We start from the raw sequence: 21,298 nt of genomic DNA on the forward strand, positions 1-21,298 counted from the left end.
GGGCTGTACAGAATAAAAATGGTGGAACAACTCCCCAGATAGTAAGTTCTCAACACAAAACTTCAGTAGTAGACATGAATGCTGCACACAGTAAGCATATAGCTATTTAGGAAGTACAGGACAGTATCCAGTATCTATACTTTATGTGATATTTGTGTTGTTCTTCTGAGCCAACATATCCACATAAACTCTCATATTAACCAGCATGTGCAAGGTCCAGTACAGGACACTGGGTTTTTACTATAAGCTCTGCCCAGCTAGAAATTCTGGGCCCATGGTGATGGACTGGAAGATACTCAATGGGCATATGTGCAAACAGACACAATTATGGCCATGCTGTGAAGATACATAATAAGTTTGCACCCAAAATCATGAAGAAAATATTTCAAATCAAAAGCCTACATGGTTTCAGGAATGCCTAGAAAGAATGATCAACAGCCCAGCTAGTATGGCTCAGTTGGTCGATACCTGGTCATGGAGCATGCCCAGGTTGTGGGCTCGGGTCACGGGTTCGATACCTGGTCATGGAGCATGCCCAGGTTGTGGGCTCGATCCCCAGTGTAGGGTGTGAAGGAGCAGCTGATGAATGTTTCTCTCTCATTTCTGTTTCTATCTCTCTATCCCTCTCCCTCTCTAAAAATCAATAAAACCATATATGTTTTTTAAAAAGAATGATCAATGGTTGGCTATATTCAGATGAATTTGTCTGGGTTCCACTGCAGTAAAGGAGATGATAATGATGTTGCAGTAAATAAAAATTCTTCAGGATTCTAACAAATATTGAAACCAGGAAGATCATTCCCATTTTCAAATACACACATGCTACTCTGATGTTTTCCAGTACTCAGTATTCACATTCAGAAAGAAAGGCTTCATCATGAAATTGTGAGTTGTGAGCTGTCTTTTTCATAAAACATATAATCCAAATTTTTCAACACATTCTGATGCTTCTCACACCACTATATAAATTCTAAACTACTGATCAGTACCTACAATGATCAGCAAGGATGATGTGGGATGGGGAGAGTATTGAGATGGTATAGTCATAGCACTTCAAAGGACAATGGCCCTGATGTCCATGTAACTGAGAATAAAAAGAAATAAAGGAACTGGAAATAATTAAGAAATGAAAGAAATACAATTTATCTTAATAATTTTAGAGTCAGTTTTGCAGCCTGGAAACAGGTATCCCCTCCACATGTTTAATTCATATCAATTTTTCATACTGAATATTTTCCATCTACTTAAAACTACATCACTCCCACTGGAATATTTTCCTCCTAATTATGGAGTATCTATTACACACCAAGTAGTGTCCTAAGTGCATATTCCCTTCATATAACTATCAAAACAATACCATGATTTGGGACATTACCAAGTTTTCAACTAAACAAACTGGCAGAAAAGAGTGAATAACTTTGGTGACATAATAAGTAAAATACAATAACCAAAGGAATGTCCACTTACATAGTTTCTCTTTAATAGAAAGAATGAAATAAAGTGTATTAAACAAACTACGACTTCATTTGCTCATTATCCAATTATTACCATTTTCAGGATATTTCTATACACCATTGAATTCAATGAAAGCCATTCTTAAATCTCCAAGCATGACATATAAGCAACATTTCATCCACTATGGAACAAGGAAAACATACGTTAGATCTTACATGAGACACAGAAATGTAAACAGACAGAACTGCAGTGGGAGATTCTCAGACCAAGAATCATCAGATTTGGGAGAAATTCACTGTAATGTATAAAAGATGATTCACATTATAAACCTGTAAGATTTCTAGCTTGCTAGTAAATCAACAAATATTTTTAAATTACTAATTTAGATCCTTTTTTTCTAAAGATATGTGTACACACATACACACTCACTTCCTCATTAATTCTCTTACTCCTAAATCACATCTTTGTTACTATACTTACATATTACATGCAGTACATATCAAAACCATGCAAATCTGTTATATAGGCTCAGAAAAAGGAAGTGTGAAAAATATATATAGGCTAAAATGTAATCATGATGCAGAATTCCAAAAATAGGGCTTCTAATCATACTTTTTTAGATTTGTTAAATTAGCATTTGTTAAGCAAAGCTCACTGGTACTGAATGGTAACCAGCAGTAACTCAGAAGACCACAAGGTAAACTGGCAAAAACCAGTTTATAACTCATAGGCCTGGAGGAAATACACAATACGCCTGCAGGGGGCTACACAGGGATGCCAAGACAGGATGCAGGCAGAGGGTGGCAGGACCCAGAGTGCATGCCTTTGTTAGGAACACCATGTGGAGTGCCCTGGGGTTCTCAATTGAGGTCCAGATTGTTATAGTCAAAGGAAAATCAGCAAGGTTTTGGTAAACTCTTCAGCAATCTTATATATATGACATACAAAATAAAGACCCTGAGGTACACAACACTCTATAGTGCTCAAGGGCTTCTTGAGAAGTCATATCAAAACCTTACACATTTAATTGTGACACTGTAAGCTGGTGTCTAGTGTGTGCACTGGAGGGAGAATGGAGTTCAAGTCAAGGCTCCTTAGCTACACAAGACAAATGCCAATGCAGAAACATCATAAAGTATTTTAGCTAAACTCTTACAAATACTTCCACTAGATCTTTACTGCAACCATCATAATGTCCCTGTAGGTACAACAGAAAGAAGAAAACATAAATTCTGCGGAAACTCTACACATTATATAAGGTTAAAGGTCCCTGGGTAAAGGACTTCTAGAAATATCATTCCAGTGCATTACAAATTGTTACCCACAGCGGTGAATGAGGTGGGAAACATTAACATTCAAGGCATGTTAACACCTCATTCATTACACATCACTATTAATACACTTATGTTCATTCATTTTATCAATGAGAATATATTAAGTCCACACATAATCTAAACATCGCATTACAAACCCACTATATTACCACTAGTCAAAATACACATTACAGTCATTTATAAAATTATGAAATGAATTAAGATTTTAAGCCAATAATACTTTGTTTCAAGAAAATCACAAATACTGTCATAATAATAACTTTTAAAAAAGGATACAGTGTAAGCAATTACATCTATTCAAACATCCATACCCTTGGTACTTGGATTCCTACTAAAAAGCCACATAACTTTATTTACTGGGTTCTCTAAAATAAGTATTCGGATTTACTCATATTTGAAAGTGTTGACATTACTTTCTACTGTGAATTTTCTGATATTTTAGATTTAATTTTGATTAGCTACTTTGCTAGATTTCTAGATCTTTAAAGTCACTTTAAAGGGTAAATTCTGTGGGGCTTTCTGAAGTGTGTATTTTGGACAAAAATCTCTCTTCATTTATAACAAATATAGAATTTATCTCCAGTATGCATTCTCTGATATTGAGAAAGGCTGTAGGTCCTGCAAAAGGGTTTGCCATATTCTTTAAATTTTTAAGTTTCTCTCCAGTATAAATTCTCATTTATCAATTAAGATATAAATGCTAAATACAGGCATTGCTGCATTTTTGACATTTGCATGATTTCTCTCCACTATGAACTCTCTGAAGTTCAGTGAGGTTTGTTTAATGGTTAAAGATTTTACCACACTCTTTTTATTTGTATTGTTTCAGTCTAACGTGATTTATGTAATATGGACTAAGGTTCCAACACTGGGGGAAAGGCTTTTCCACGTTCTCTACACTTCCCTCTGGTCTGAATTCTATATACTTAGTGAGATTTGGGCAACAGCTAAAGGTTTTTCCACATTATTTACATTTGCATTGCTTCTATCCAGTTTGGATTCCCCAATACTGAGTAAAGCTATAGCAGAGGTTAAAGGCTTTGTCACACTCTTTACATTTGTAAAGCTTTTCTCAGGTACGCATTCTCATATGTTTGGTAAGGTTAAAGCAGAGGGTAAAGGATCTGCCACATTCTCAACATTTATAAGGTTTCTCTCTAGTAAGAGACCTCTGATATCTGGTAAGAGTTGAACAGTGCTTAAAGGGTCTGCTACATTCTCTACATTTATAAGGCCTTCCTCCAGTGTGAAATCTCTGAAGTTAAGTAAGTTCTGAGCACTGGGTAAAGGCCTTGCCATATTCTCTACATTTATAAAACTTCTTTCCAGATGAATTCTCTGATGTTGAGTAAAGCTGGAATACCAGTTAAAGGCTTTGCCACATTCTCCACATTTATAAGGCTTCTCTCCAGTATGAATTCTATGATGATTGGTTAGGTCTGAACACCGGTAAAATGCTTTGTCACATTCTCTGCATTTATAAGGCTTCTCCCCTGTGTGAGTTCTCTGATGTCGAGTCAGGCTTGAATACCAGTTAAAGGATTTGCCACATTCTTCACATGTATAAGCCTTATCTCTAGTATGGTTTCTCTCATGTTTCATAAGGCTTGTACAATCATTAAAAGTTCTGCCACATTCTCTGCACTTATAAGGCCTCCCTACAGAATGAATTCTCTGATGTTCAGTAAGTTTTGAGCACCTGGTAAAGGCTTTGCCACATTCTCTACATTTATAAGGCTTCTCTCCAGTATGAATTCTCTGATGAAGGGTAAGGCTTGAACTCCGGATAAAGGCTTTGTCACATTCTCCACATTTGTAAGGCTTCTCTCCAGTATGAAGTCTCTGATGAGTAGTCAGGTCTGAACACCGGTTAAAGGCTTTGCCACATTCTCTACATTCATAAGGTTTCTCTCCAGTATGAATTTTCTGATGTCGAGTAAGGCTTGAATACCAGTTAAAGGCTTTGCCACATTCTCTACATTTATAAGGCTTATCTCCAGTATGAATACTCTGATGTCGAATCAAGCTTGAAAACACGTTAAAGGTTTTGCCACATACTCTACATTTATAAGGCTTCTCTCCAGAATGAATTCTCTGATGACTGGTAAGGCTCGAATACCACTTGTAGGCTTTGCCACATTCTCTACATTTATAAGGCTTCTCTCCAGGATGAAGCCTCTGATATTCATTAAGTTTTAAGCACTTGTTAAAGGTTTTGCCACAATCTCTGCATTTATAAAGCTTCTCTCCAGTATGAAGTGTCTGCTGTTCAATAACATGGGAATGCAACTTAAAAACTTTATCACATTCTTTACATTTGTAAGGCTTCTCTCTAGCACGGATTTTCTTATGCATATATACATTGGATAATTGACTAAGGACTCTCACACACTGATTACACCTGAAAGGCTCCTCCCCAATATCATTATTTTTAAGTTCAGTAAGATTTAATGACTGATCGAAAGAGTTGGCATATTCGTTACATTTGTCTGTCATCTCTACACTATCAGTATCCTGAGGTATAACAATATTGGAGCTTTTATCAAAGACATTCGGACACTTATCATTTCTCTGTGGAAGCTGAGTTGTCTGATGGTTATCAGAATTTGACTCTTGTTTAATGTTTTTCCAAGATTCATTGCACTGGAGACTTCTCTCTTCATTATGCGGACTCTGGTAATCATTGAAGACAGAAAGGCCTTTAGTGGTGGCATTTAACATTGCACATGCAAAGCTGTTTCCAGTTACCTATTCTGCTATCTACTGAACCATGATGGTTAAATATAAACCCTAACACACTCATAAAAATTAAAGACTCTGGAATAAGAAAGAATATGTATCTGTGAAAGAATAATGCAAACTTGGTTAAGGATTTACAAATTCATATTTATAATTTCTATCTTCATTTTTTCAATCTGATTTTTTAGAAATATTTTACTTAATCAAACCCTACATTAAATCTATCTGCACAGTAGACTAGCTTACTTCTCTGATATTACAAATTTAATTTCAGAGACTATGTACAAATATGTACTTTTTTAAAAATATCTTTGGACTTTACGTTCAGAAACACATGTTGTACCAATATAAGTGACTTAGAGTAGAAAATTTTAATATGTTTTATATCTAAAAAGTCTTTTGCCAACAAGATTTTTATATGGGTAATTGCTCCGTTTGCTTATATCCCTCATAACATCTTTTTTTCTCTTCATAGTCCCCGGCCCATTACAAAACTTTCATTAAGTGTAAATTCTCAATGCCACATCTTCAGTATCTTACCTGGAACATTTCGTGGAATGAATCTTCTATGCCTGACTTTGGCAACAAGTCCTGGGTGGCTTGAGAAGATATAGCTGAAATATACCAAATTAATTATCAAACACTACACTCAGGTAAATATTCTTTAAATTCTAATGTACAGAAAAGATTTCAGATGGCAGAATAGGAAGCACCAAAACATTCTTCCTCTATGGATATGTTAAGTTACCAATAATTACTGAACCAGTTGCCTTCTAGAGTACTTCAGAAGCCAGCTCAAGACCACTACAGCCCCCAGAAAGCACAAAACAAAAATATCATATCAAAGAGAGAAGAAAAGTTGCTTACACTTGCTCACCCTCCCTGGCACACTACAAAATGACTGTGGGATAACTCCAAATTCTCAGTTTCTTCTCAGAAGAGAAATGAGTGTACTGTGAGTCTCATGGTCTTTTTTTGTTGTTTTTTTGCGACCGCCTGAAAGACTTGTTTCTATTTTGAATGATACAGATTGCTAAGGAAATGGCAATACACTGTGAATGCATTGTGGCTGCTGTGAAGAAAAAAAAAGTAAGTGTTCAGGCACCAGAGGGACGACAGTGCTGAAGACATCCATCAGGGATAGGAAGCCATCATGAGCTCTATATATAATTGGGAAATTACACAAAACACACATACAACCTTCAGGTCAAGATGGTGTAAAAATAAATGTGGTACCGGCATTCTCCCACAACCATGTCAAAAATACAACTAAGGCTTCTCTCCAGTATGGAACTACAGAAAAACCATCATTCAGAACCACCTGACACCTAGTTGAACAGAAGTCCTACAATTAAGTTTATAAAGAAGAAGCCTCATTGAGACTGATAGGAGGTGCAAAGATGTTGAATGGCCTGGTCCCACAGGGCGGAGAAAAATCGTGAGGGACATTTCAGCTGCACAGGTCAACTCTGAGGAGCTAGGGGACCCAGCCCCACACTAGGCCCACCAGCCCAGGTTTCCAGGGTCGGGAATAGATGTCCCCATTAATTCTGGCTATAAAACCAGTGCGGATTGTGGCTGAGTATGAAGGATAGCTGCTGGCATCCAAGTCAGTTCCTCTTAAAGGGCCCGCAAATGGACATACTCAGACTCACTCCCTCTGAGTCCCAGTGCTGAAGGAGCAATTCGAAATCAGCCAGGGATATACAGGGAGGAACTGAAGTCTCTGGCATTAAGATGAGAGCTGAAGAAGCTTTCTCCCAGACAGAAGTTTTGGTAGAAGCCACTGTTCCTTTTCTGAGTCCTTTCCCCACAGAGCAAGTAGGCAGGTGCCGTATCTAAAACTCCATCTACCTGGCTCACACTGCTTGTCCTACCCTGGAGATTTCCTGAGACCCCACACCATCAACTTGTAGGCCCACCCAAGCTGTTTTCACTGGCTTTTCAATATAAGCAGACTGGCATACGCTCAAGCAGCATCTGGCTTCAGTGTGTGCCATACCTCTCGCTAAGTGTTCCCAGGCGCGGCAGTAGTGGCAGCTGGCCTTGGTTCATAGCTTGGTCTTGCCTTAGAAACTCCAACCTCAGCATAATTAGCAGACATATGCAGATCCCTTTGTAGATCATGCCAGGTGATCCCAGGTAGAACACAGGCACTGGTTGTGATTGACTTTGCCCTGCACTTCATGGAGGCCCCAAGCCAGCACACCTGGCGGACACCTTCAGACCATGTCGAAGCACCAACCAAACCACCTCCACGAGCAATAAGCTCAAGGTGCAGACTCAGCAGGCACCAGACCACAATGAAGCAAGTCCTGCTCCACCAGGTGAGCCCTGCACAGCTAATCCTCCACAGTGGTCACAGCAAGTTTTTTCAACTGATGAGCCTTGGCATAAATCCCTCCCACTGAAATTCCAACAGCAAGCAAGGCTCAACTACAGCAGGAGTATACATAGCCCATACGGTGGGGCGCACCTGGAATGCTCAGCTCAGGTAAACAGGAGGCTATGCCACTGGATGCTACTAGACATCGACTACATTAGGCCACTCTTCCAAGCCTGAGAGATGTAGCAGCTCGACCTAATACATGGAAACAAACACAGAGATCTTTCCAAAATGAGGAGACAAAACATGTCCAAAATGAAAGAACAGAACAAAACTGCAGAAAAATATTAAACAAAACCGAAACAAGCAATCTACTAGATGCAGAGTTCAAAACTTAGAGGAATGCTCAATGAACTTAGGGGAAGAGTAGGTGAACATAGAACTTCCAAAGCTTAAAAAAAAAAGAACATGGAAACCCCCAAAAAAGAACCACTCATAAATGAAGCACATACTAATTAAAATGAAGAAAAATTTACAAGGAAATCAATAGTACAGTAGATGAAACCAATAATCAAAACAGCATAAAGAAAAAAGCATCCAAAAAAATTATGACAGTGTAAGGTACCTCTGGGAAAACTTCAAGTATATCAACATTCACATCATGTCGATGCCAAAATAAACGAGAAAGCAGAACAGAAAGAGACTCATACATACAGATAACATTGTGATGGTTGAAAGTAGGGAAGCTGGTTTGGGGGTGGATGATAAAAATAAAGGAATTAGGAAGTACAAATTGGTAGTAATAGAATAGTCATGGGGCTATAAAGTGTAGCACATAGAATATAGTCAATAATATTCTAATAATTATGCATGTTGTCAGATGGGTATGACATTTATTAGGATGATCACTTAAGTTATATAAATACTGGGGTGGACACCTGAAACTAATATGCAGTATGCCACCTGTATTTGAAAAAATCACACACACACACACACACACACACACACACACACACACTGATTACATTTCCAGAATAGGTTTGACAGGCCATTAAAAATCTACCACAACTCATTGTTCTTTGTGTCCTCCTATACAAAGCAAGTTCGTAAAGAAATGGATGGCATCTGCTTCTCATGACCTTAAATAGCAACAAAAGATCACAAGGCATACAAAGAAACAGAAAAACATAGTCCAACCAGAGGAACAAAGTAAGTCTCCATAAGTCAGCCCTATGTTAATGAAGATCTATTAATTACCTGACAAAGAATTCAAAATAACCATCTTAAAGGGGCTCAATTGGAAAATAGAGCAAAAAAAACATAGAAAACTAAGTATTACCATCAAACCTATGCATGACAAAACTAAAAATGCATCTAAAAATATAAAAGAGAACCAAACAGAGATTGGGAACTGAAGAATACAGTATCTGAATTTAAATAGAAACATCAGCAACAGACTTGATCATAAAGAAGAAAGAATAAGATAACTTGGACACCTATCCCCAGTGTTCCTGGGATGTGGGAACCAAATTCTAGTATCTCAACCACTTCTCTCACAAACTACTTACATGAGGCAGAAAACAGACTTAAAAACTGCTTTAACATAGAATTCCTCAGCAAGATTCACAAAGTTTCCCACATTCCCCAACAAAATGCAAGAGCAGTCAGGTCATACCACCCTCACACTCTTTGAAATAAAGAATAATTATAAGGAAATTATTCTGTTTGAAGAGGACTTTGGCCCTCACTGCAAATGTGATGGAAGATCAAGGAGCAGAAGGAGAATCCTTAGATGACAGTCATCTAAGTGTTGGAGAGGATCTGTCCCTCTAACACAGAAACAGAAATAAACCTCATCCTCTAAAAAATCATTTCCCTTAAAACAGATCTTTCCAGACCATAGTTTAAGGTCTGATTTCCTCTGACCTTTGGCCTCCCACCTGGGTCAGCTGCTTCCTTCATTCCCACCTACCTGGGTGGATGACTACAGTCTTTTCTTCCTCCAACTCCCAGGTCTCCTCCATTTGCTCCAAAAAAGTGAGGTCTGGCTTAGACACAGTAAGACCTGTTTATGAGAAAAAAGGAACATGAGTTTTAATGGAGATTCTCCAATTTCCAATCTGGTCCCTGTGCTCAAGAAGTGACAGGATAGGACATTTTAGAATACCAGAGTATTCTAGAAAATTATCCCCCCAGATATTATTTTTTGACAGCACCTTTACCATACCAGAGACTACATTTAAAGTTTTCCAATCCTGATTTCCACTTGAAAGTACAATAGCAAAACACCAATTTCTTTCCTTGAGAACACAGATCTGAAATTCTATCATAAAAAGCAGATGCTACAAGCAGACACTGCACTAATGAAGAAAACAAAACACTGCGTGTAGAGGAGAAATTCTGGAAGGAAGTGGTCCTCACCCAGGAATACCAGGTTCCTGTAGTTCTGCAACATCACGTCCCTGTACAGTTTCCGCTGACCTGGGTCCAGGCACGCCCACTCCTCCTGAGAGAATTCTATGGCCACATCCCTGAAGGTCAACTGTCCCTGAAATTAAAAAAAAAAAAAAAATTACTCAAGTGGCCATGGGTAGAGCTCATCATGTGACCCAATATGAAAACAGAGTTAATGGAACCAGTTTTGACCTAAAAGTATCCTGAATTATCCAATAAGATCATTTTGACACTAACATTCTCTAAAGTATTTTGATCCACAAAACCACTGTAGAAGCTTTACTTTTCTGGAAGATAAATTTTAAAAATAAAGGCACCAACATAGGCATATCCATTTTTGAGTGCTATATTTGAATCATAGAGGATCAAGTATATATATTTCTTAGGTTGAGAATTCATTCTCAGTGAAAACTAAACAGTACTTCTAAAATTTTAATATGTACAACAATAAAGTGGAGATGGAAACAAATGCAGATTCTTATTCAGAAGTTCTAAGGAGGGGCCTGAGTTTCCACAAGTTTAACCAGCTCACTTTTAACTACGGACGCCAATGTGTCTGAACCATGAACTGCTCCTTTAGGTAGCACCGAGTAAACAAACACAGGAAAAAAATTCGTATACAGGATTTTGACTGAAGAGTTTTATGGAATTTACAGGCCTCATAAATTAGTAAGCCAACCAACCACAGTTCTTCTCTAAAATTTACTATGTACTAGATATTATTCTAACAGTTTTCTATAAATTAATTAACAAAACTCATTAAGAAATCAGAGAACAATGATATTATTCTTCCTTTTTCATGAGACTGTTTTGTAAAACATCCAGCAAATGACAGAGACGGGGTATTATTCTAAACTTTACCTAGTATGTGTCTGTGATGCCTGCGAAATACAATAAAAGTTCACAGGTCTGAGGCCTGACTGATAAAAGCCTCCAACTGCGAACCTTCTATCGCTGGGTAAACAAAAATGAGAGCGTTTATTTTGCAATGCAACCTACAAGCAAAGAGAGACTAAAAAGAAAAAAGAGTTTTCAGATGAATGTGATTGTTTATGCACATTTTTCAAAAGATTTCTGTGAGGCCTGGCCAGTGTGGTTCATTGGTTGAATGTCTATCTATGAACCAGGAGATCACAGTTCGACTCACAGTCGATTGCAGGGGTTGCGGGTTTGAACCCCATAAATCTTACAAATTTATGAGACTGGGGGGCATGTAGGAGGCAGCCAATCAATGATTGTCTCTCATCATTGACACTTCTCTCTCTCTCTCTCTCTCTCTCTCTCTCTCTCTCCCTCTTCCTACCTCTCTGAAATCAATAAAAATATATTTAAAAAAAATATTTCTGTGAGACTCTTATTGGGGATAAAGAAAAAATATTAACTCTATAATTCGAGAACATCTGCACCAAGTGAAAGTCAGGTTTAAAGGAAGTGACATCATGTAACTGAAGCACATCAAGGACACATCATCACCAACATTAGTTTTATCCAAATTTCAATCCACATATACCGTCCATATTTTATAAATCTAACAGTGCATTTAAAAAGTAAGACTTTCTTGCCAATGTAGTGAGCAAGTCTCTTCTAATTATTTTTCTTTTTCAGAACTTTCTGATCTACTCTGAGCCACTAAGGCCATCCTAATTAAATGTAGATTTTTCTCAATCCTGTTCTACAGAACTGATGTTGTAGCCATACGAAATCTAAAATGTACATTTCCCATCTTCACACCCCATCTCAATAGAAATCCTGGTTATCAATGCCTTCCCATGTCACAAAGAAAATATTTTCAAAAGTTGAAGGTGTAGGGAGAAAAAAGTGGACATCTGTAATACTTTCAACAATCAAGATAATTTTTGTTAAGTTGAAAGGTTAGGGGTTCAGAACAAGGCACCCTAAATTATGTTTCAATGGTGTGTGGATTATTTTGAGCTAAAGGCACCAAAACCCTGTGGGTTCAAAAGAAACTTCTGCTCTCCCCTTTAACTACATAGAAGAATTTAAATTAGGAGCCTGGCCCGTGATACATGTTAAAACCAAAAATGACTATTTACCTATCTAGGTGGTAGGCAAACTAATACTTCCTGAACATGTGATCTCCGGTCAAAGATCTTCTGAAGTTTCAAAGTGCATTACCTCATCCCAGGCTCAGAATGTCTTATATATCAAATTTCCCTTTCAGTCTCTGAACCTGTGAATGTGAGGTATCTGACTCTCTCATGTATGTGGAGCTCCCATACATATTTTACCTGTTAAATTTCAATATTTTCCCTTGCAATCTGTCTCATGTCTATCTGATTAGATCAACCAAAAGAACCTTGAAGGTAGAAGAAAGTATCTTCCTCCCCCACAACGGTCATTAATTTATGGCAAGAGTGCATCATGCCCTATAGGGGATGTGGATGGAGACAATGGACAGAAAACTGTGCGACAAAAGAAAAAAATATTGCCCAGCCGGTGTGGCTCAATAGTTGAACTTCAGCCTATGAGCCAGGAGGTCATAGTTCGATCCCCAGTCAGGGCACATGCCCGGGTTGTGGGCTTAGTCCTCAGTGTTGGGCATGCAGTAGGCAGCCAATCAATGATTCTCACTCATCATTGATGTTTCTCTCTCTTTTTCTCTGAAATCAATAAAAATATATTTTTTTAAAAAAGAGAAAAATAGCCTGGCTGGTTTGGCTCAATGAATAGAGCATCAGCCTGTGGACTGAAGGGTCCTGGGTTTGATTCCGGTCAAGGGCACATGCCCGGGTTGCAGGCTTAATCCCCAGTAGGGGGCGTGCAGGAGATGGCCAATCAATGATTCTATCTCATCATTGATGTTTCTATCTCTCTCTCTCTCCCCCTCTCCCTTTCTCTCTGAAATCAATAAAAATATATTTTAAAAAATAAAAATTTAAATAAATAAATAAGAGAAAAATATTCTAGAGACAGTATAGAAATGTCACCACCCCTCAACCCCCATTCACAATCCCAGAGGCAGCTGACAGTATCTCCCTCCTAAAGGCCTGCATCCTTATAGACGTTGAAACTGCTGATGCACATGAGCAGCTGAAGGACCTTCCTGGGTGGCTCCAGTGAACTACACCGTCATTACTTCCCCCACAGCACAGGCGCTAACAACCAGGCACCCCAGCTGGAAAAGGAAATCACTCCACCAACAGGCCTTTTGCAAAAGGCGCACTTTGTCCCGAGCTTACTAAAGCAGCCGATCAGAGCCATCCTTGAGTTGGTTCAGCGGACCTTCCAGTCTTCTGTGTGTTGTTCTTTATGCTCAGCATAAGCCTAACAAAATTTACCCAGAAGTCTCTCTGAAGGTTCCTCTTGATTTATATCTTGGGAAACGGAAAAATGTCATATGCCTGTAGCATTTTAAAGAGGTAACAGACAATCCTAAGAAAAACTAAGTAAGTACTTGAAAACCACCTCACTAGGAAGGACCATCAAAGTAGAGAAGTAAAGGTTTGCAGCTTCTAAGCCCACGAACTTTAGAAAGAAATGCAAACACAACTGACCTAAGACAGAGCATTTACCTGAGGAGCAGCCATGTTGTCCTCTTCCTCCTCCTGCTCCGGGTGGTTTCCTCGGGCGATCTTATGTTGCGGAATCACATCTGCGTCTTGAGGATATGCTTTCAAAGGCCTAAGCACAGCCTCTTCCTCTGCTTCCACCACGCTCACAGGCAGAAGGAACTTGAAATGATGAAAAATGTCACACTCCCTTGTCCTTTGTCACAGGAGAGATTCAGAAACAATGAGATCCTACATGAAGACCAAACTGAGTTTTTTCTCTACTTTTTTTCCTGTGCTCTACCCTTCAACACATGCACAAATTCTGACACTGCAATGACAATGCGGACTGTTCTGCTCCTCTCAAACCAAACAGAGCACCCAGTTACCGCTCCTGGACCAAAGCCAGCTCTTCACAAATATACTGGGGCAGAGAGCCCTTCCGCTAAACATTGGCCTCAATTTTGAATCACCTGGAGCACAACATTAAAAAAATGATGTTTGGCCAGACTCCCGGCCACCTCTCCCCGACCTGCTCCGCTCCCCAGCCTCTCCCAGACTCCACAAGTCCGCACCTCCACCTGCACTTCAGCCACGGATATATTCCAATAGTTGGGACTCACAACGCAGTGAACAAGATTTTTCACGTTGTGGCTTTTGAATGTATGTTTACAAACCAAACCTTCACTCTCGAGAAGGGCCTGATAGATCCCCGGGAGAATGTCGCAACGATTGCTGATTGTGCCGGTGTGATTGAAGGAGCCAGTCGGAGCCGAAATGCCTTGCTGAACGGGGACACCAAGAATTATGATTGGGATTCTGGCTACACATGCCATCAGCTAGGAAGCGGGGCCCCTGTGGTTCAGCTGGCACAGCCGTACATGACTGGGTCAATACGGCTGTTACTTTGGGATGTGACGATGGAAGCTACAGCTACTACATTGAGGCTTCCACCTCCCAGCCACAGTGGACCGTGGTGGCCGACAGAACTGAAGTCTCCTGCAAGTACTGGCAGCCGGTAACTTTTGACAGACAGCCTGCCTCCTTCATCCGAATGGTTGGAACACACAACACAGCAAATGAGGTGTTTCACTGTGTCCACTTCGAGTGTCCCAGGCAGCAGAGCAGCCTGGAGGAGGCAAACAGCGAGGAGCCGGGGACAGGGGACACCAGCCCGGCCAGTTAGCTGCTTGAGCCCCGCGCCTTGCAGGCCCCCAGCGGCAGCTCACTGCCCTCCGGCCCGGGCTCCACCTCTCGCTCACTCGGCGGCAGCACCAGTAAAGGGCGTCTGATGAGCAGTGACTTGGGGGCCCTGTGCGGCAGGACCGTGTGTGTCGCTGCCCCGCTGCTTCCTGTGGGGAGCAAGTTTGCTCCCAAGGACGGGAAGGTCTCGCCCGCTTTGTCCTCAATTTGTTCCGATCAGGCTGGTCTCCAGGGGAGAAAACGGTCTTCAGTCCTCCCCAGCCCAGCGTTCACACCCTGCATCCCTGATCTAACCCAGGCCCGGAGCAGGCGCATGCAGGCTGGCAGGGGACAGACTGGCCTCTCGGACCTGGGGTGCCCTTTGGGAAATGGGTTTCCTTCGTGTCTACTCATGAACACATCACCCTGGCAACTGGTTTTTTACTTCTTTTAGTTACTCCCGTTTGCTGAATCCTAGGTGTTCGGGTCTTTTTGAAATGCTCAAACTGCACTTGTTTTAACCCCGTTGACACTAACTGTCCTTCCTTAGTTTTGAACGGTTAAGCGTGGGGTGGATAAGTGTGGGTGGAGCGAGAAGCATGCCGTCCCCCCAGGGCTCACAAGGACACTCCGCAGAGGACGTTCAGCAAAACACAGGCGTGGCGCAGCCTGGCACTGAGCAGCTGGCAATGAGCAGCCTGGCACTGAGCAGCCTGGCACTGAGCAGTCGTGGCACTGAGCAGCCTGGCACTGAGCAGTCGTGGCACTGAGCAGCTGTGGCACTGAGCAGCTGGCAATGAGCAGTTGTGGCACTGAGCAGCTGTGGCACTGAGCAGCCTGGCACTGAGCAGCCTGGCGCAGAGCAGCCTGGCACTGAGCAGTTGTGGCAATGAGCAGCTGCAGCACTGAGCAGTTGTGGCAATGGGCAGCTTGGCAATGAGCAGCTGCAGCACTGAGCAGTCGTGGCACTGAGCAGCTGTGGCACTGAGCAGCTGTGGCGCAGAGCAGCCTGGCACTGAGCAGCTGTGGCATTGAGCAGCGTGGCAATGAGCAGCAGGCACTGAGCAGCCTGGCACTGAGCAGTCGTGGCATTGAGCAGCCTGGCAATGAGCAGCCTGGCACTGAGCAGCTTGGCAATGAGCAGCTGTGGCACAGAGCAGCCTGGCACTAAGCAGCCGTGGCGCTGAGCAGCCTGGCAATGAACAGCAGGCACTGAGCAGCCTGGCACTGAGCAGTCGTGGCATTGAGCAGCCTGGCACTGAGCAGCCTGGCACTGAGCAGCCTGGCACTGAGCAGTCTGGCAATGAGCATCAGGCACTGAGCAGCCTGGCAATGAGCAGCAGTCACTCAGTGGCCGGGTCGTGGACTGGTCCTTCCGCGGTGAAGGAAGCACCCACTGTGCGCCTGCTGATGACGTGCTCAGATGCCTGTGTGGAACCTGCACACCTCCCTTGGGCTGGGCCGTGGGCAGGGTGGGCAGGAATGCAGTCCTGGGCCTGGGGCGGCCCTGATCATCCTCCTTCTTCCATTTCCGAGACGCTTTCCTGCTCCTCCTCACTGCACCGTCCAATCTGGCGGCCTGCTCGGCCTGCGCTGCGTGTCTCAGTCATCTCCATTTGGGTTCCCTTGTAACTCCATCAGATCCTTGTCGCTGTTTCCTCTCTGCAGCTCTCCCTCAGCTGTCTGTCTGTCCATCCCTGCGAAGCTCCCCTAGACGCAGAGTCCTGCACACCCTGTGATGCTGGGGGGCGCTCACAGGGGTCCTTTCTCTGGCGTCTTAAAGACACGTGGTTTGAGTGTACGAAGAGGAGGGCCAGCTCACTGCTTTCTCCTGCAGTCGAGTGGCTGAGGGGGCGGTGGGGTAGCATCGGATGAAGGGCTGTGGGAGCGCGCCGGGAGGAGCGGGGCTCCGTCTCCCTGCCCCTCACGCTCTGATCTGCCCTCTCCCCTGCGTGGGATGAGCGCGGAGCTGTGTCCGCGTCCAGCCCCAGGCCCCTGGGAGCGCAGCTACTGCCCACTCAGCACCCGCCAGCCACACACTCACTGGGGAGCCGGAGGAGTCAGCAGGCGAGTGCAGATGCTTTCAAAGCCTCACCTGTTGAAGGGCCTCTCGGTAAACTCTGAAGTCACCTGTCCAGAGAGGAAGCCCACAGCGTCGACCTGGGGACATGGGGTGGGCCCCGCTGCCCACACAGCACACCCGGGGCCAGGCCAGGGCCGCTCAGCTTCCCCCGTGAAGGGCACAGACTGTGTCAGAGCATTGGACCCAGCGGTCCCTTCCCGCCAGGCTCCCTCCTCCCTTCTGTCTTCTGGAGACCCCTTTGGAGTGTGCACCTTCCAGACTTCTGCCCTAGGTCTGTCTTGAGAGAATGGAATCTGTCCCCCCCTCCCACCCCCAACATCTGGCTCTTCAGGGGCTCCTACTATCGGATGAAGGGAAGGAAGGGGAAACAGAGGCAGTCTGACGACATGGTGGCAGCTGGCCTCGCCCACACCTGTCTGGAGGCCTCACGGGCATGGACGCTGCTCAGCAAACCTGCACAGCTGCCCCCTGGGACCAGGCAGGGGCTCTGCCCTCCTGATGGCCTCCTGACTGGGGAGCAGGGGGCTGCAGGGGGCTGGAGACCCCACTGAAGACCTATCACAGCACACACACACAGACTGAGGCCTGCACCTCCAGGAGTGAGGGGTGAGTCCCCAGATGACTGCCCGACTGCTGTTCTCCAGCGCCGGCTGGGCCTGCGGAGGACTTCTCTCCTGTGGCCATCTGGACCAAAAGGGCCCCCAAACAGGAAGAGACCAAGGGAACCTACTGGGGTGCAGGTGCAAGCTGGGCTGGCACTCAGTTGGAAGGGTTCCCAGGCACCCAGTTCGAGGAAGGAACCTGGGCTGGGCCATGGCAGGTCAGGGCTGGTATGGGACCCGGCTCCCTCGCCTCTATGAGGACACGGCCTGGGTGGTTGTCTGGGTTGAGGAAAGATCAGGTGAGGCTGGACCCTCAGTGGAGGTGGACAGGGGTGTTTGCGACCTCTGGGCCGTTACTGTGACCCTTGTCAACTCCACACTAAAACAGCAGCTTTGAAACCATCCCCTACTCCCCCCTCCCTCAAAGGGCACTGTGGGAGTGAAAGGCCACTTTCACCAGGGCTTTGGGAGGGAGCCTTCAAAGGCACCTCTGACAGTTTCCAGGAGGCCCTGGGCAGCAGTGCGCACACCTAGACTGTGCCTGGTAGGGCCTGTGCTGGGGTGGGGAGGTGTGGGTATGGGGGGGGGGGTCTGTGCCTGGCAGGGCCTGCACCTGGTTAAGGTGCTATTCAAGCTGCCAACTTGAAGCAGGTGCAGTAGTGTAACACAGCTATCTACACACACACTTGTTTTCCGTATTCTCAGTGCTTTTTCTGTTCTGTTTCTGATATTAGAACCATGAGCCCATGATGGATGTGGGACTCTTCTTAGTCGCTCTTTAAATTGTCACTTTTAAAATCTTATTTAATGACAAATACATTAAAAGTGTTTTATTCCTTAAAAAAAAGGTTCACCCAAACCAGTTGTCCAACTCTGTGGGGGAGGGCACAGTAATGCTATTTCTTACAACTCATCAAGTGATCTAATGGAAGGAGACCATGTAGCTAAGCATTTCTTCTGAAGCTTTAATTCACATGCAGAACCCTTGGGAATCAGGGCCCTATCTGAAAAGTTATGATTCTGTAGGTCTCCAGTGAGGCCCATGGAATGGCATCTCTAGTTCCCTGGTGGAGGTGACCTGCTTTAGGTAACAGTGGCTACAGATACTAGACTCAGAACACCTGAGACCTGTGAGTTTTGTGAGACTGGATTAGGAATGTCTAGAAGGGCAGGATCCCAGGCTGGATTCCTGGTGCTGGGGATGTTCTGGAATGGCATGGCCAGGTCCATCGGTACTGTGTAGGTACAGGGGGGGCGGGGAAATCACATGGTGGCAACAGAGTTGTGTGAGAGGCCGGCCCTCAGATTCCCTCCCAAACTACCTTGAGTACCCAGGTTTTCACTTTCTTCCGTCCCATGGGCCACACAGTATACAGGACAATCCACTGCCCGATCCCTGTCCAAAGGTAAGTGGAGTCTCAATCCTTAAAATATGAGGAGCAGAAAAATGTTTACATCACGGCTTTATTGGAAAATAAACCAAAGAAGCATACTCCAGAAGCCTGTCAAGAGATGAAATTGTTAATACCCCATTCATTTTCACCTTCTCCAACTGACCCCCAAATATATTTTTATTGTTGTTCCCATTACTGTTTTGCTATAGTAAGAACACTTCACATGAGATCTAGCCATGTTTTCATTAAAATTTTAAGTGCACAATACAAGAGTGTTAACAACAGGCACAATGTTGTACAGTGGATCTCTGAAACTTATTAATCTTCAATAAATCAAAATTTGTATCTGTGAATAACAACTCCCATTTCCAGTCTCTCAGCCTCGGGCAACATTAATCTTTGTTCTAATCTTTATTCCTGTGAGTTTGACTCTTTTGTGGGAAATCTCAACCTGGTTTATACAGGGTTTACACATTAAAATTACTTACTATGTCACATAAGTTTAAAAATGTATACACTCATATTATTACATTTAAAGGGAAGAAATATGATTAAATGAATACAGATAAGCTCCCAAATTTGCTAGAGTCTAAGAAACATAATTATTATGAAATAAATAAAAATTCCTGAAACATGGCAGAGTCACTATAATAAAACCTTAGAGCAGCCCTAAATCTTCATGGGGAAATTTATGCTTTTAACTACAGATAAGCAGCCCAATAGGCCCAAGTCATTGTTTCTATTGACATTGTCCTGGGGAATAAAAAATTAGTACCTTTTCCCTCTATGCATATCTCTGTATCCAGATTCCCCTGCTAAGGACAACAGCCATATGGGAGGAGGGCCCACTAATAATGTCCTTATTTTGAGTTGATTATCTCTTTAAGGATCCTATTTATAGACAGTGTAATATTTCAAGATACCGGTTAAGATTTCTACTTATGAATTCTGAGGGACACAACTAAACCCCTAAAAGTGTATGTGTGTGCATGTGTGTGTATCTCTGTGTGTGTATCTATAAAAGTGTTATAACTCCCATCCCTAACCCAGGACAGCCATTAATCTGTTTACTATACTGATGGGATTGGACTTTAATTTTAATAACTTTATCATTTTCAAACAATCATTAATTCACAAATTTCATTTAACCCAATGTCTTTTATTTAACTAAATATATTTTTACACTAAACAGTTCTATTTCAAAAATAGTCAATATTTAAAGACAATTATTTGGTAAGTTTTTCACATCCATTTTCCCTTACTAAGTTCTGAAGCTTCCGGTGGGTATTTTCCACTGAAGGCACATCTCACTCAAGTGAGACTGGCCACAGCTCACAAGTGCAATGGCCACATGAGGAGACTGGCTGCCACAATGGATGGGTCAGTATTCAAGTATCAACATGAAAGTATTTTACTGCAACATGAGGGGAGACTATGCCCTGTGAAAAAGCAACTTCTTTCAGTGTATTAATACTTTCTTTGTGGCCAAGCATAACATCAGTTTTGTAACTGAACATGGTCTTAGGAAAAATTTTTTTTTTTTTTGGTAGGATTGGAGTTGAAACCGTGTGTATATACACTCTTAACTTTATATCATGGTTTTATTCAGAGTCTTTTTGTTCCTGTTGTATTTGTCTAAAGAGCTTTCAAGTTCTGAGAGGGGAATTTAAAAAAACTCTTGTTCAGGTATGTTTCTCACTTTCTCCACATATTTCCAATCATTATTCATCTTTAGCTTTATTTGTCATTTGTACTTACATGTATGTCTACTCATTTACTCATCCAAGTTTTACTAACCATCTCCTTGGTGCCTGGCATTAAAGATACAAAATAACCTGGCCAGTGTGGCTCACCAGGAAGGAGATCACCATTGGATACCCTGTCAGGGCACATGCCCTGGTGGCAGGCTCCATCCCCAGTAGGGGGTGTGCAGGAAGCAGCCAATCTATGATTCTAATTATTGATGTTTCTATCTCTCTCTCCCTCTCCCTTCCTCTTTCTGAAATCAATCAAAAAAATTTTTAAGACAAAAAAAGGAATAAGACCAAGGCCTTGCACATGTGGGCAGACACCCTAATCAGGAGACAGACAATAAGTAATGTGAACAAATAAATAAACAGAAAACTATCTGGGTCCAAGAAGCCCAACGCAGACAAGTTACAACAGCGTGGAAAACTCACTGAAAGTTGGGAACAAGGGAACATCCACGGCAAAGGCCCT

General features: G+C 42.8%; 2 protein-coding genes and 1 pseudogene across 2 annotated transcripts in view; all 3 read right to left on the reverse strand.

Annotated features, from left to right (window-relative positions):
* Nucleotides 1-13,979, reverse strand: part of LOC132239450 (zinc finger protein 253-like) — a 47,461-nt gene extending 33,482 nt beyond the window's left edge. The window contains exon 1 of the mRNA XM_059705767.1: nt 13,842-13,979. Within this exon, the coding sequence (XP_059561750.1) occupies nt 13,842-13,856 (15 nt within the window). The 5' untranslated portion in view covers nt 13,857-13,979. The remainder of the gene's footprint in view (nt 1-13,841) is intronic.
* LOC132239454 (KRAB domain-containing protein 5-like) overlaps nt 1-21,298 on the reverse strand; it is a 124,447-nt gene that overhangs the window by 62,545 nt on the left and 40,604 nt on the right. The window lies entirely within an intron of this gene.
* On the reverse strand, nt 3,914-13,977 carry LOC132239441 (zinc finger protein 724-like; annotated as a pseudogene).

This window comes from Myotis daubentonii, chromosome 8 (assembly GCF_963259705.1).
Source record: "Myotis daubentonii chromosome 8, mMyoDau2.1, whole genome shotgun sequence".
NCBI classification, from domain to species: domain Eukaryota; kingdom Metazoa; phylum Chordata; class Mammalia; order Chiroptera; family Vespertilionidae; genus Myotis; species Myotis daubentonii.